This window comes from Schistocerca americana, chromosome X (assembly GCF_021461395.2).
Source record: "Schistocerca americana isolate TAMUIC-IGC-003095 chromosome X, iqSchAmer2.1, whole genome shotgun sequence".
Lineage (NCBI taxonomy): Eukaryota > Metazoa > Arthropoda > Insecta > Orthoptera > Acrididae > Schistocerca > Schistocerca americana.
The window spans coordinates 851,289,885-851,307,570 of record NC_060130.1 but is presented as its reverse complement, the minus strand read 5'-3'; the positions used below and the strand labels follow the sequence as shown (position 1 = coordinate 851,307,570).

At 37.8% G+C, this 17,686-nt stretch overlaps 1 protein-coding gene across 1 annotated transcript in view; it reads right to left on the bottom strand.

The window, feature by feature from the left end:
* Positions 1-13,303: 13,303 nt before the first annotated feature.
* Positions 13,304-17,686, bottom strand: part of LOC124555201 (CD82 antigen) — a 94,501-nt gene continuing 90,118 nt past the window's right edge. The window contains exon 5 of the mRNA XM_047129046.1: positions 13,304-17,500. Within this exon, the coding sequence (XP_046985002.1) occupies positions 17,348-17,500 (153 nt within the window). The 3' untranslated portion in view covers positions 13,304-17,347. The remainder of the gene's footprint in view (positions 17,501-17,686) is intronic.

Genomic DNA, 17,686 nt, shown 5'->3' with positions numbered 1-17,686 from the left:
AACTGGCACCACTCAAATGTGACCCATGCCCTCTGCCATCAGTACCTTCTCCAGCCCCATGTTAACATGCCTAACAGCCGCATTAAGACAAGGCCGATCATGACGCTGAAACAGTTGCACGAAATGCGCATTAGTACTACCAGTTTGAGTAGCTATCTTTACCAGGTCACTGCTGTTGTTGTTGTTTTTTGGGGAAGGAGACCAGACAGCAAGGTCATCGGTCTCATCGGATTAGGGAAGGACGGGGAAGGAAGTCGGCTGTGCCCTTTGAAAGTAACCGTCCCGGCATTTGCCTGGAGCGATTTAGGGAAATCACGGTAAACCTAAATCAGGATGGCCGGACGTGGGATTGAACCGTCGCCCTCCTGAATGCGAGTCCAGTGTTTAACCACTGCGCCACCTCGCTCGGTACCAGGTCACTGCCTACATCATATTCCCTGTCCCTATCAAGACTGTTCCCTGCTCCAGCCACTATCACTACTTGATCCTCCTTTGTAAAATTCCTACATAACTCCCCTAAGCTGCCAGTCACCTGAGCCAACCCTGCACTAGGCTTCACAATGCTGGTGACCTGGTACTCACTCCCCAACACTTCCTGCAACTACTGGCACACACCTCTACTGTGCGAGCTACCTAGCAGCAGAACCTCCTCCTTTCTGTTAGACTTTGCAACTGACCTAGGCCTCCAAACTGCTGAGGACTGCTGCACATTCCCTATATCTACAGATACAAGAGGCTCCTCTTCACTCACCTCTGACAGTTGGTCAAATCTATTGCATATATGCCAAGTGTAACTGTCTGCATACCTCCTCCTCCTAGCTGCCTTCTTGCCAACTGCCAGTTCCCATTCCCCACCACCACTCACCCTCCTCCACCCATCTAATTCCTCCTTTGTGCATCGTAACTGCACCTGAAGGGCACAGATCTTATGCTCCTGCTCCTCTATCAACTTATTTCTACTACAGATTCTGCATTCCCAGGAGAAGATATCACTAGAATGACCACTGGCTTCCCCACTGAACTGCACCCCCCCCCCCCCCCAATGAAAATACTTTGAACAAATCCAACACCATAAGCCACTACTCACAAACCTATGACACAGCCCACACATCTCACTCATGATAAATTTTACAGTTACTGAAAAAAAAACTATACATCTACCCTACCTACGTTCAGTTACACCAGTATAACTATTTATAGAACTGACAATAGCAGTCTCGAAATTCTCTGTCTACTAAGAAAGCAACTACTTGTCTTAATACTACTACACCCCATCTAATACCAATACCAACAAAACTTCACAAAATTATTAGCTAAAAGCAAAAATTCAAGCGGCCACTGGAACACTCAACGAAGTTAAAACACCGAATGAAAATTTTCTGAAATATTTCAGGAGAAACAATAAGAAATGTTGGCTGAAAACTAAAGCACGAAGTTTACTAAAAGACTTCAATGCACAGAAAACTCTAAAAAACACATTATTATAGCCCTTTATGCTCTTATGTTCCCACAGCTATGGAGTCTTCCAGCAATATAATTGTCCTTGTCATGAGACCAGAATCGTGCTGCAGTGATTTGAGAAGCATGATAGTGAAACCAGATTGAGGTCTTTAACATTACACATACACGATCTGAACCCAACAAAACATATCCAAGGTGCTACCCGGTGCCAACTCCAAGCCCATGAACTGACTTGTAATTTGCAGGGATTACACAATCTGCGCATAGACATCTTGTACTACGTACTTCTGAAAACCTACCATGGACTTGTCGAAAATATGCCACGCAGAATCGACACAGTATTGCATTCCGAAGATGGACCGACACATTATTAAGTAGGTGGTCACAACGTTCTAACTCATCGGTGTATCTGTTTGTATGTATTATTGGCCTGTTGCTGTTGTGTTTATACTTATAGATACACAAAAAAAACATCCTACCAGTCACAACTTTCTACACTATATAACCACACCGGTATATAAACTTAACAGAATTCAAACCTGTGTTAAACCAAATTAACACGTTCGCTGCGGTCGCCAGTGCGAGCCGCTAACGCGCGAGGCGGACGCTTGTAAGCGCACGTGCGCTGAGAGCTGAAATCATAGCCCTGCGAAACCTGTAAGTTTGTGGCGAATAAACTAGATGCCGCCAGCTGATTCGTTTGGAGTTCGTACGCTGGCTACCAGAGGCGCAGCGTTCCACTCAGTCAAAACAGTTCGGGGCTAGTTGCCAGGAGCGCTGCAATCACTTCTCTTTGCAGCCGCACGGCCTTCTATGATTTTTATTTCGAGGAAATAACTTTACATAGTTACCGACTTAGCTCGCCACTGTATCTTTTCATAATTCTTATGGATGAATAAAACTTTGTTCTGCAAGGGAAGTCAGCAGTTTCAAGTTATAATAAGATACTGCTGGAATTTATATTTCGTAATCCATACCTGGCTGAATACAAATTATGAACACGCCTAAATTTTGATCGCAAGACTAATGTCTAGTTTTGCGACAAATTCATGTTGTGCACGAACGTAATATTGGCAACGAATATAACGTCTGCGGAAGAGGTGCTAGATATAGAAATACAAGTACACTTTAGCTGCATGCCGATCATGTGATAAATGCTGCCTGCTGTCTGTCGCTTATAAGCGTTACATGCATTTATTGCAAACAATTCTAACAAAGCCCCTTATTTATTTATTGTATTGCTAACTGGACAGAAAATGCAGTTCACACAAGTGACAAATCCACTCCATTGAAAAAGAATTAGTCGGAAAACACCAAAAGATTTATAAAACGAAGAAAAAGAAACAGGACTCGTCTGCAATGTGGTGCTATGGAAACCCAATCACAAATATATACATATTATAAAAATGACTGTATGTGTATGTATGTATGTTCCACATCTCCTCCTACTGGACCGATTTCAACGAAACGTGGTACACATATTCCTATTATCGGAAAACTATCACTGTAGGGGTAAGAACCACATACGACACATACGTCAGGAGATATGACGTCATGAACAATGTAATTCGTCAAAAACGGCCGCATCATGTGACGATATTCCACATCTGCTCCTAAACTAGTACACCGATTTCAATCAAATTTGGTACAAATCTTCTCTAAGGTAATGAATCATTTGCTATGGTAGCAAAAACTACTTACGATATATAGTTCAGGAGATATGACGTCATAAACAATTCTGTTCTTGAATAACCGCAACATCAGGTTTGTGATTTCTATTTATTATGTCATTACTACTAAAGCTATTCGCGAAGAATTTTGCAGAGGATATGCATATATACCACTAAATGTAGCTTTGAAATTATATCATAGTATTACACGTAGTACAGGAGATATGACGTCAAAACTATGAAACGCACGAAAATCCGTCCCACTATGCATGTGGTTGTAATGTATTACGTCTGTAATACCAACTCCATTCGCACCTCATTTTGCAGTTTCCTAATATTCTTCCCGGGGAACATGGAAAATTATATTCTTGTGGGACACATAGTACAGGAAATATTATGTCATGAAGATTGACCTGTGTGAAAACGGAACTGAGATGAATGGAAAATAGATAGCGATAGAACAGGAGGCGATGGACAGAGAGAGAAGAAGCAGATGGACTAAAATAAGACAGGAATGAATACACACCCGGGCAACGCCGGGCACTGCAGATAGTAACAAATAAGTTTTCAAGGTGTAGAGGTGATGTTTTTATAGCAAACCACAAATAAGTCCACATACGGTACTGTACAGAAACATCATATTCTGAGCAACCAATGTAACTATATTTACATGGCTATCAAATAAAACAAACACTTTACAAATCAAACACAAACAGATCTTCCTCTGTAGATACGACGTCCCATTACATTATGGATGTGTAATTGTGCAGCAGTTCAAACAGAATCCAGGTTGGTTTGGACACGTTATACACACGTATGGTGTATCCGTACGCTTGCCCCGTGCCGCGCACGTTTTACATCGCTTCCGCATAACTTGCTTCGTCCCTTCCGTTGCGTCCCGCTTTTGCACAACATGTGTGTCTTTACATTTGTTACGCACACCTTTTGTAACGTCCATTGGTGGAAGTAGTCCCTTTATTATTTGTATTCTATAATCATACAAAGTCATATTATGCCCTGAGTATTTATTATATAGGTAATGTGCATTGAACATTAGCATGTCAACTACATGGAAGAATAGTTTCTTTGGCCAGCGGATTGTCTTTCGTTCACATAAATAATAAGACAACATCTGGTCCTGCCTATCGGTCCCAGACATACAACTATTATATCTGATAATTGGCAGTGGTTTCGCGACTATTTGCTGGCGTGCATTCTGCACACGTTCCATTGTATTGGGGTATTCTGTGGAAATATAGGAGACCTCTCGTCTATCCTTCCATTTGCCGATCATTAGCCCGTCCGAATATCGTGCTATGGTGTCCCCTTTCCCCAGCTTGGCGCATACCACGTCTTTAGGGGTATTTTTCCTATTTACCCTTAGTGTCCCGGTGCAATGTGTTTTTGCATTCAACAGGGTTTTAGCTAAGGCAAAGCTGTTGTAAAAATTGTCCATGTAAATGTGATGGCCAACATTCACCTTCTCTTCTAACAAATGCAATACTATCTTTTCAGCATGCCCTTTTCCCCCCATATCACCACGCATCCCCGTGTACACAGCGCATTTATTGATGAAGCCGTCTGGGTTATTTAGCATGTACAATTTGATGCCATACTTATTTCTTTTGTTTTTTATGTATTGTCTAAATGACAATCGTCCCCTCCAAAGAATCATTGATTCATCTAAAGAGAGATCCCTACCTGGATAATACACATTACACATTTTGTTGTTGAAATAATTCAATATAGGGCGTATCTTATACAGTCGATCATTTGGTTTCGGTTCGCCTGACTCTGGATTTTTTGCAAAATGCAATGCGCGTAAGATAAGCAAATATCTGTCTCTGCTCATACTCATCGTTATTCCTTTATTTTCGAACAGCGGATCCCTCTTCCAGTAGTCTTGTAGTCGGGCACATTTGACATTACCCATATGTAATGAAATCCCCAGGAAGACAAGTATTTCTTCTATACTTACGGGTTTCCAATTACTAATTCTAGAGCCCTCTTGTGTATTTGCGCTCGCAAATATATTCCGTGCGTTATCATTTGTTTCGTCAACTATGAGCTGCAGTATGTCATCTGTAACCAGTAGCCTAAAGAAATCCATTGGCGTATTGCCAGCAGGCTTCATCAGCAAACATTCTGCTTTCGTAAACGGGTGATACTGCATCCCATGTGGTTCTTCATGCCACGTAACACCTGGTTTGCTTACCTCTGCGAGCGCTGGTTCTTTATCGTCGGCGATTTCCTCATCATCGTCGCCCGTATCGTCCGATTCCGAACTGTCACGAAACATACTGGACAGTTCTGCTTCCACACTGTCATCACTGTGGTCTGTTTCTGCAGTCTACAAATGCCAGTCACCCTCATCTGGTTCGTCCTCTCTGAACTCTACATCACTATCTTCTAACACACGTAGTAACTCATGGTCAGTATATTGGTCACTCTTCCTACACTTTTTCGCGTTCGAAGGCCCCGGTGTCGGTTCATTCGCCGCCATTGCAAACAATGCACAACACAGACGACAAAAAACGAAAACACACAACTGCAGACAGGAACACGTTACGTGATATGTCGTTGGTTACTTGAACTAACACGAGTGCACAGCCGAACAAACTAAACTGAGAACTCTGCTAGTGAACGCGCCACTTATATGCGTCAGCCGCAGCGAACATGTTGACGGCGTAGCGTAATGGTCAAGCGCATTGCTCACGAAACAGTCGACCTGGAATCAATCCCAGGTGCTTCCTAATTTTTTTTTCAATTGTTTTCATTCTTATTTTCCTTGGTTTCGTCAGATTTTGCAACTATTTACCGTAGAATTTAAATACATTCAAGTAGTATATTTATATAACTAGGCGAAAGTTTTAATGAAAATAAAGATTTTAAAGATTCTTGTGATTACGTGCGCTACTTTTTATTCATTACGACAGTAGAAGTTTTGCCATTTTTATGGTGACATATCATAGAAACATGTGAAACATATATGTTTCACTCTAGGCACATTTTATGAAGGCATTGTTTGAGCAGTTACATTTCTCTGCAACATGCTTCATTGGAAAGCACACTTAATTCAAGTTGTAAAACTAAGGTGTTTCCTCTAATAGTTTGGATGCAAACCAAGCGTACTAGATCATAGGGGTGTCCACAAGAGCACTGAATTGATGCAGCACGGTCGAATGTATTTTAATTGCATCTTCTCTTGATGATACCTTTCGCTGTTGTTGGAGTTATTCAGGGGCACTTTGTAATCTTTTAATTAGATTTTTGACTTGACGATAGAAATATACATCTACCGTAAATAACCGAACACTCTGAAGATACGAAGTAAAATAAAAATGAGAAAAAAAAATCAGGACGGACCTGGGATTGATCTCAAGTCGCCTGTTTCGTGAGCAATGCGCTTGACCATTACTCTACGCCAATAACGACGAACAGAGCGCTAAATAGGGTATAGCCTCCTATAGTGCTATCGGAACAACTTTCGAGAGCATGTTCTCCTTTCCTATGGCCAACTCAGGCGAAATATTTCGGGCACGTTATTTGGAGTCCCACCTCTTTCTAGAAACAATTCGGACGAAATCGGCGTGTCCCAGTTGGCGACCTCCCCTAGTGAGAACTCAGCTAGCGAGCGCACCGCTTATAAGTGTTACCCGCACTGGCTTGCTGATCGCGGCAACGCTTATGAGCGTCAGCCGCTCTGGCGTGTTGATCGCGGAAACGCTTATGAGCGTCAGCCGCTCTTGCGTGTTGATCGCGGAAACGCTTATAAGCGTCAGCCGCAGCGAACGTGTTAATAACTTACTTTTGAGGCAGTATGGAATGAAACAGTTTGACTGTAACCAAAACTATTAGAAGGAGACATGGATAACTTTATCATTGATAAATGTAGAAGTAACTTGTACACAGTAGCTTAGGGAAGTGTAGTGGGACTCAGGGTGTTGAGGTATAACAATCACCTGGCAGACAATATTAATAGTAACATAACATCACACTTTTAAGAGATGATGTAGTTAGGTATACTGAAGTACAGTCTCAAGAAAGCTGCACAAATATTCAGTCAGATCTAGATACGATTTTACAGTAATTCAAATACTGGAAACTTGCTTCAATTGTATGGAAATACACAGTTGCACATATCACAAAATGCAAAAACACAGTGTTGTATGACTACAATACAGATTGTTTCAAAAGATATATTACAACTTCAATGTATTACAGTATCCAAACTAATCAAGATATTCACATCACAATTGGCTTGTGTGACAGACGTACTCACAAAGTTTTCTTTATGTGCATTCCAGATTGTTGTTGAGTGAAGTGTAATGGCAATGGTTCAAGAAAGGTCTCAGGGTGTGGAATGGTTTGTTCAGACCAAATTGGACATGCAGGTTCAAACGAACTCCCAGACAACAGTACAGATGTCGATGCGCAGGTGGTACAGGAATTTTGTGTAGACAAGAAACATCAATGTGATGTATCCATGCTGGATGACCTGGAACAAGTGAAGCTGACACACAGTCGATATGGTTGGCTTTTCAACATTCACCACAGAAGTCAGTCTGGAGGACATCATAGGAGCTGTGAACCCCTGAGGCAGCCGTGCACTGGGTCTGTCGGAAACCTTTACAAATGAATCTGTACCAATTGCAACATCGCAACCAGACGACGAGTCACAATGTATACATTTTGCTGCAGACGTTTTTCACCATTTAGGGAGGATGGGAATTTTCTAAATAACCTAACATTTTCTGACAAAGCAACATTCCACGTGTGTGGTAAGGTAAACAAACACAATGTTCCCACCTGTTTATGTTACCACAACTGGCTGACTGCCAGGACAGTCTTTTCCAACAAGATTATGCCCTGTGTCTGCTAAGACATGGTGCAAGTATCTTATTTAGTTTGGATGCTATAACACATTCAATTTGTATCAAAACTTTTGAGAAACCCTGTATATTAATAAGTCACAACTAAAATCCATCAACTTTTGTTAACTGGTAGGATAATGTGAAAATAAAGTTGGGTTACAAATGAGATTGGTCACAAAACAGTGCTGCAACCCATCCCATAATATTTCTAAAGAGTGTGGGATCCATACTAGAGAGGATTAACTGGGTACATTGAATGAATACAAAGAAGGGCAGCATAATGGACACATGTCTCAATGGAGGACATCATGGAAAACCTTAAAGACGTGAACTGGTAGGCCCCTGAAGACTGACACCAACTAACCTGCAAAATGCTACTTTCAAAGCTTCAAGCCCCAGCATCAATAGTGGAATCTAAGAATATTCTACCATCGCCTACATATTTACCCTGTTACAGAGGGGGGAAAAAATTCCAAATAATCATTACGCCAATCCGTCTGAAAGTACTAACCAAGCTCATCAATTTGCCTTCCAGAGGTGAGATATGAGGTTATTTAAAAAGGTGCAACAGATTTCAAAAATTTACATCTGATAAACCACAAAAGACACACCTGCAACTCCAGTGTCCTGTTACAAAGTTGAAAGTTTTGAACGGTTTATGTATAACTTCAACTCAAAGCTGTGTTGCTGTTTGTTTGTAGGAAAACTATGATACCATAGGAATGAATGTTTTATGTGCAGCAATTAGTAAAATTTGAGTCCATTGTTAACATGCAACATACATTTTGTTGAGAATCCCACAAAGAGCCCCCTTTTTACGAGCAAATTTATGAGTAGCATAAAAAATTCATAGGTGGCTGCACCTTCAAATGGAAAAGCATAGTTTGTCCACTCACAACAGAAAATGTTGAATGTATATGTGCAACTCACACAAGGAGCCCTAGGGAATCCACAACACAAGCAAGCAGTGAACTTAAAATCCATTAACTTATGGTATGGCCAGATATGGAAAACCATCTGAATCAGATGCCATACAAACTGCAGTTCCTTCAAGCATCTTATCCTGATGACCACACAAAAGGTACAAATTCTGCACTGCAGTTCTAGAGAACAACTATTCTGAATGATTAATTTTTTCAAATTAATCCACCTTTTTTTTTTTGCACAGTTTATCTCCATAATGTTAGACTTTGGACGAGTGAAAATCGCATGGTAGTTTTTCAACATGAAAGAGAGAAGCCAAAAGGTAACACTTAACACCTTCTGTATCATTTCTGTAAAGACATTTTATGGCCCATTCTTTTTTTACTGCCAATGGCCTTGCTGCAGTGGTAACACCAGTTCCCATCCGATCCCTAAAGTTAAGTGCTGTTGGGCTGGGCTAGCACCTGGATGGGTGACCATCCGGTCTGCCGAGCACTGTTGGCTAGCAAAGTGCACTCAGCCCTTGTGAGGCAAACTGAGAAGCTACTCAACTGTGAAGTAGAGGCTCCGGTCTCGTAAACTGACATCCGGCTGGGAGAGTGGTGTGCTGACCACATGCCCCTCCATATCTGCATCCAGTGACCCCTTCCAAGGCGTATTCAGACAAGAGTTTAGTTTTTTACTGATATCATTGTCACAGGAATTTTCTATACAGACTTGCTAGAAATCCGACTTTGCTGAGTTTCAAAGTAATTGCCCAACCACATCTGATGTTACCTGCATCAAACCACTGCAGAATGTCCAATTGGAGGAGGAGAAAAAGAAAATTAGTTTCATTGTTGGTGTTTGAAACTGCTCTTTTTTTTAATAATAACAACAACAACAAAAACAACAACAACCCTTCAGTCACTACTGCCGATACATCTAGAAATGAAAGTACAGTACACTATCTTAGTTTCTGGAACTAATAGTTTCTTTCTCTGGTAGGAGAGACAGATAGGTTGAGGAAGATTAAAAAGGAGGGCATGTCACTGATACCAGAATGAAAGTGAATCACCTGTAGTGATGACAAGGCCAGACAGAGATGAAGGGTGGGACATCACATAGCACATTGGTAAGCACTGTGCTAGCTTCAGTTCAGTGGGATATTGTGAAGTAAAGATTGATGACAGGAAGAAAAAATACAGCAATTAAAAACTAAGAGAGGAGAAAATGAAAAAGAGAAGAAGCAGGAGAATGAAAATGAAAAAGTAAAAGCAAAGAAGAAAATAGTTAAGTGAAAAAGAGGAAAAAATATACATGTATAAAAATATTGATGAAAAATGAGAGCGGAGTTTTTTAATGGAGATAAATTCGAGGCAGGCTCACCAGTCCCTAGAGTCATACTGTAAAGTATGTTCAGCTACTGGGTACTGGAGATCCACATGGCACAGTGTTCTATTTCCATTCATGCACTCTGACAATACAGAGGTTATTTTAACATAAAATGCCACACAATGGACAAGTTTGTTCAGATACAACATGTTGGTTCATTTTTTGCTCTGCCTGTGATACTATGAGTGTGCATGCGTGGTCTATAGGCACTCAATGGTGAACTCATCAGCACCCATACAAAAATTAGCATGAATGAATGTGCTTAAAATGTCTAAAGTATTATAAAACAATTAAGGGTAAGTCTGACACTCACTCATGGATATCTCCACAATGCAACTATCTCTCATACTTTAAGATGCATAAAACCAATCAGATATCCTAAAACTGGCAGTCAACACATGAGGAAAACAAACAGTGACACAGGGAAATGTGACTGGCTGATCAGCTACAAAAACATGGAGGAGCCTGATAACTCATTGAAAACATCTTCCTAAAATTATAGGGAACAAGTCTGCCATGTTACAAAAACTTAAGTTGTACCGCATCTGTTTGATCATCAGTTAAAACAGAGGGCAAATCTTCCTGTGTTATTACAGGAGCAGGTGGCATTGGGTGGGTGCATGGAGGTGGTTGTACAACAGGGATGATTGCGGTGGTAGCAACCTAGCGTGGTAAGCATAATGGTTTGGGAATGTCATATGGTTTGACTAGAATGTTGCAGAAGTTATGAGGGTGATAAAATTGGGTGATGTTGGGAGAATATTAAGGGGAGAGGATCTCATTTCAGGGCTCAAGGCTAACCATATATCTCTCCCATATACACACAGTGTCTGATAGGTACAAAAGAAAGGTGCAAGTAGAGGTCAATGAAACAAACAAATAGGCCTTTAAAACAACAGTTTTCACAGTGCGATGTATTATGACTGAGTACATGAACACCTTTTACCAGATTTCACAAGGATCCAATTGGCAGAAATGCGCTTAAGGAAAAAACATTACAAGTGCCACATGACCACTATTCATGCGAAGGCAGGCTTCAGTACGTCTCCTTAACAACGCCTGCACACATTAAAAAATTCCACACATTTTTAGGCTGAATTGAGAACTACACACAATGTGTTCCCAGTGTCCACTGACAATTTTGACAGGGATTGAATACACAAAAGTTTTTATAATAGCAAAAAATAAATAAATAAATAAATAAATAAAATTAAAGTAAATCCATTGGGTGCAAGTTGGGGGTTCTGGGAGACCACAGTATTGGCAAGCAATAGCTCATATGGTTGTTGTCAAAGATTTGTACAAGGTATTTCTTAACAGCCACACAAAATTATGCCAGTGCCATCGTGCACATACCATATATGCATCCTTTCACCATAAGCTGCAGCGTAACTGTAGCCTTAGACATTAACAGTGCTCCAACATTGACACGACTGCACTTGTGCATACATCGTTTTGGGAAACCACTGGTTTCTGGACTTGTGTTTACTAGGATTATTTGCTTGTTTAACTGTCCTCTACTTTCCCCTTCAATTTGCATCTATAAAAGTCAAACACCATGTATATTAAAAAATTCTCTGTACATAAAGAGGAGTGTTTGCGATTAATGTAAAAGAAAATTACATAAACAGTCAGTATGTTGATAAATGATTACGACAACATGTCCAGCATGAAAATAAAATAAATAAAGTTTGAGCATAAATATCTCGGGACAGTATCAAGCCAAGATCAAAAGCTCTCAGCTTGGTAGAGAAATATCGTTTTAGGGTAACCGCCGACATTTTTTTCCAACAAATAATTATTTTAGTTCTATGAACTATATCCGACATAACATCTTCAGTCCACTGAAGAAAGTTTTCAGACCTGAAATTTCTTTAGATGTTGGAGTAAATGGAAGTTTGAGCTCGATCTGGTGAAGAGTGTGCGTGATCAAACTACTTTTACTTCAGATCCTCCTATTTTCACACTGCCAAAACACCTCTTCGGCAGTTGCGGTGGTCTTTTTAAAAGAGTATTACTTTCTTTTGCAACATGTAAGTCATGCAGTTGGTGCAAAAAGACTTTCAAATTATTTTCTTAATCATGCTTTTATCTTTTGGCATACGGTCACAGGATTCCACCTTCTCACTGAGAAATTAGGTTTCATACTCTTTCGTCAGAATTTTTTTTTTTTTAAAAAAAAAAGCACCTATATCTAAAACCTGTCATCTTTAAAAATATACCATATTGTACACTTTCTCAAAGTTTGCATCTAAGGGTTGCACTTTCATATGGTTCTACTCAAGAGAAGCTCTGCAATTTCTGTAACCTTTTTTTTTTTTTTGTAGCCTCTTGAGAAGAAAAATTTCTTTTAATAAGTTATTAAAACTTGTCAGAATCTAAAGCTGTTTCTTTATATCTGTTATATCATTAAGATTTTATAAACTGTGCAAATATATAATGTAGCTGAAAAATTTAGCACTCTTTGAGATACTCAGTTAACTAGTCCCAGGTTTGTAAGTGTGTATATGTTGGGTTGTCTAAGAAAACATGTGGTCTGAAAAGCATTCTGTGCAGATTCAACTGTCACTGCATCTCCTAACAAATTAGTTTACTTAAAGAAAAACCAACAGACATAGAAAATTCACCACTGAATGGCTCGATAGTAAGACAAATCGTACTGTTCCAGTGCAGGTAAGGGAAATATTCACCATTTTAAAATTCCACTTTTAAATGATGTATCACTCTTTTTCCTTCTTCGCCATTTTCAGACACGCAAACCTATTTCTTTTACTATTTAGAATCTTACAGTTTAAGGTAAAGAAATCTTGCCCACAACTACAGAACATGACTTCTGGTCATACTGCCTGCTGACAGAACAATCCAACCCAACTTCCTATAAACTCTCTAACAATTTTGCAGTTTCCTTAGTATAAATGTTGTAAGGGGGTTCTTAATAACTGCACCTTCTGGCGGCTTAAGACCTACATTTGGGCTTAGGATGTTACATGATAAGCAACGTAAGTTAAAATGTTTTATTAAAAAAAGTCAGAAGGATGACAGGAATTAGCATTTTAATACATTCTTTAAATAATTACACTTAACTACTAATTGATCTTTACTACGTTATTTGGTAACTGTTACAACATGGCGACATTAACGTTAAACCAGGGCTTAAGCGAATTCGTGAGAGTTTTAATATACAAATAAAGAAAATTACTCTTCACATCATGCTCAGTGTTGCATTTGTGTCTCTAAACAATTAACAATATGCTGATAATATATGATGTTATTCCTTCTTTCAGTTACTTTTAGCATACTCCTTTATCTAAAGTAGTTCAAGAAGCTACAAAGTCAATATGAAAGTAACTGTTGATCAAGCAACAGTTTCGGCATGTGACAGCTTTATGACTAGATAGTTACATGAAATGTCATCGACAGTAACTTACAATACATAATAGCATAAAAAACACTAATATTTGGCTTAATGGTAACTTGTGAGGAGATTATCTGTGTAAGCTGTATATCATTCCACCATTATGTTTTACATACTTCCATTTCAGTTACCACGAAATGAGGAAAAAAAACAAAAACTGTGCCATTAAAGCTTAAACCCTGGTTTCAAAAGACAAGAATGAATCAATCTCATTCTAAATGGTAATACTAAAAAATCTATATTAACAATGCATAAATTTATTTATTAACTTCAGTCTAAGATAGTTTTTCATTGGCATATACTCTGCACATACATGTATTTAACAACACTGCAAAGAAATATGACCAGTGATACAAACACACAGGCAAGGCAGAGCTGTCACTCAGTATTTCCAAATTAAAAGTAAACTTTCTGAGCGTAAGTTTTTAATTTGTAATCTTACAACAACTGATAAATTTGTAAACGTGTGTTATAACAGTGAATTTATATTCAGATTGTTCTCTTATATACTAAAACACACAGAATAAATTACAACCTTCACTGATTTGTGTGCTGCACAATGATTGAAATTATGCCAGTAGACTGGATTTCTAATGTCATTATTGTCTATTTTCTCATTTATACGTTAATAATGCTGTACATTCCTTAGAAGTTTCTCTAACAAAAGTCTTCCAATGTTCCTGGATTTTCAGGGCACTAGATATTGCATTTTCGCCCATATCTCTGCGTAACATAAAAAGTGTTTGGCAAAAGCATTTTGGTTGGAATACTTTTAAGAAGTATAAACGTAAAATTCTTAATTTGCATATAGAAAGATGTTTTCTGAACACATTAGAGGGGCATTACTGACTAGCAATACAAATAAGACTCAACATTTATGTAATGATTACTTCCCAATCTTTATGTTCACTTAAGTAACAACCATTAGCATTCCAGTATTCCATCCGTTTCCTTTAATATGGAGTACAACTTAATTCTTTTTTTTTAAAAAGATGTTTTCTATTCGAGTGAAAATATTTGGCACATCTTTGTGAATCAAGGGAGCAATAAATTATGAAAATTTTTTACAAAAATATCATTCACATTTGTAATTAAACAAATATAATTGAACTAATCGAGTGAGGATGTAACAAACAAAATTACAGTTGGAAAAATACAATCATGATTGAATCCAAAGCTACTCTTCATTTTAACAAATTGGCTTTAGATACAGTCTTTATTTTATAAATGTCAAGAGATTACCATTGTCAACATAAGAGAGCATATCATGCATAACCTTATGAGTATCTAGAGCAAAAAACCCTTCACAGTTTGACAGTTAAGTACTTCTAGAATTTTGATTTTAAGGGTATTCAAAGTAGGTACCTGTAAGTTCAGCACATGAGAGCACCACCATATAAAAATAGAATATATTGGAAAAAACTGGTCCCAAGCCAAATTTGTAACTTGCCGTAACATAGTAGTCCAAACTGCGCAAAATTAATTTTCTTTGGAAATAGGAGTGACAAAAAATAGCTCCCTAAGAATGAAGAATTACAGATATGGCATTACACTTTTAAGTGTTCTCATTGAAAATTTTAAGGGAAGTCATGACTTATTCACTATTACAAGTCATGACTTATATTAATGAAAATGCATTAGTATTATAGCAAAATTTCTCATGACAAGCCCTAACTGCAATTTCATTGTTTGGTACTCCACAAGTACAAAGAACTGTTAAACTGCAGTGGTGCACAAGTCTTTGAAAATTATAAAGATTAAACTAATGACCATAAATTACAAAACTGTACAAACTATGTTACTTATGCAGATAAGTATTAGAGTGCTTTATGGCACTTATACTGGATACGTCCAAGAAATAAAAAAAAAATTTAAAATATAAAATAATCATGACAATCATCTTATGAGAATAAAACTTTTACCAAATTTATTTGGTCATAATATTTAAGCAGTCATATTCATAGCTGTATACATTACTGTCACCCACATACTTCAGTAACTCTCATAAACTGAAGATTTTTGAGTACTGTTTGAAAAAAAAAATAATAAAGCTTTTGAGTATTTTATGTCAAATGAAACATACAGTGAGTAAGAGAGAGAGAGAGAGAGAGAGAGAGAGAGAGAGAGAGACATGAAATGATAAAAGACAAAATAACTTTTATTAAAACAGCCTTTTTTTTCCAAAGTTGAAAGTTGCTGAACATCCAACAAGCACTCATCGTACACAGAAATATAGTTTCCCGTGCTTTGTATGTCAATGAACTTAAAAATTATATTTGCAACTCATCACACACAAAATGTTGTACTAACAAATTATGGCAAGACTTTACCATTACAAAATTGTGCTGTATTTTTCACAATGGCTTCCACTTTATCTACAATTTTTTTTGTCTCTCAATGACTTGCTACTGAACAATTTAAACTGATACGTATAAATTAAATGACTAACATCAGCACATTATGCTACCTTTTTTTTAATCCCTCCCTACTAACTCAGAGAATAGGGTGGAAAACTGAATTACAGATAACCTGTGACATTGACTGCTAGCAAATTCCTTGCTTGAGTGCTTTTAAGTTTTGTGCCACATTTTAAAGTCTGAAGAAGTTTAAAACTTAAAATTTCTACAGTTACACATTTACTACAAGATACTTTAAATTCTTAAATATAGTACATCACTACAACAGATTTTGATTCTAACCACACAACTCAACTTTATCTAGTGTTACAAGCAGTGAGACCTCTTCCTGTAAGTGCCACAATTTTAAGACATTTTGCTTCAACCAATAAGCCATTTCAAAAATATTAAAAATAGACTCATATCAACTATGCTACAATGCATTAGTTGTTAAAAACAGTGTGAAATTAAAATGCAAGTTACTGTACATTAATGACTGACAGAGATTTTTTTCTTTTCTAGTGCAAATATGTTATGAAACTTTACTAATCCACAGATCTTTGCAGGAAGAAGACTGCAGGCCACAAATATCAAGCTGCTAGGAGGAAACAGGTTCAGACATTAACCAAAGACAAAATTATGCCTACCCTTAAAAAAATAAAGACTTCAAATATTTATGAATGTTGAAAACTAAACCCATATAAGAAATACTGTGTGTGCGTGTGAGGGAGAGAAGAAGTTGACAGACAACATGTAACAGCTAAATACTACTGTTCTGGGAACAAAAAGAACATTCCCAACCCAGCTATCAACTTTAAACTTGTATAAGGTGAACTTGCCTATTAATCTATGACAATAATCCATCACAACATACAAATAAATTAGATTGTCATGACTTATTCAAGCAAATAACAAAAAATCTGAGCATTTGCACATATAAAAAGTTTATGAAATTCTATAAACAATGATTTAAAAATCTTACAGCAGAAGTGAGAAGTAATTATAAATGATTCAATGCTACCTTCAGATCTAACAAATAAGACAACATGCCAAAAAACAGGCAGGCTAAGAGATTCAAACTTCTTGCACAGTATAAGTTTCATAAAAATATTCTGTATAAATGTACCATGAAGTATGTAAGCGCATTATGGTCCTTTATGTTAATTGTGTGCATTGAGAAAGAAGTCGTTTTATATCTCATTTAACAAATAAAATAGCCGTAGAGGAAAAAATTTAAGCTTTGTATCTGTCCTCTGAACGAACAGCACAGCACAGTATTAGTGAGAATATAAGACCCAGAACTTCAACTGTGGCAAGTGCCAGGCCAACACCCATCAAAATATTTGCATACTGCTGAAGGAGTTCAATCAGTTTGTCGACACAGCCCTGCAACAAAATAAACCCAAATCAATTTGCACAGAATGCATAGCAATTTCTAAAAATGTTTGACAGCAGCTCAAACAAAACACCATTCTGCAAACCTGTAAAACAATAGTAAAATATACTAGCTGTGGCATTTCATTCTTAAATTATCTCTAATGCTTGGAAGTTACACAAATACACTAACTGTGT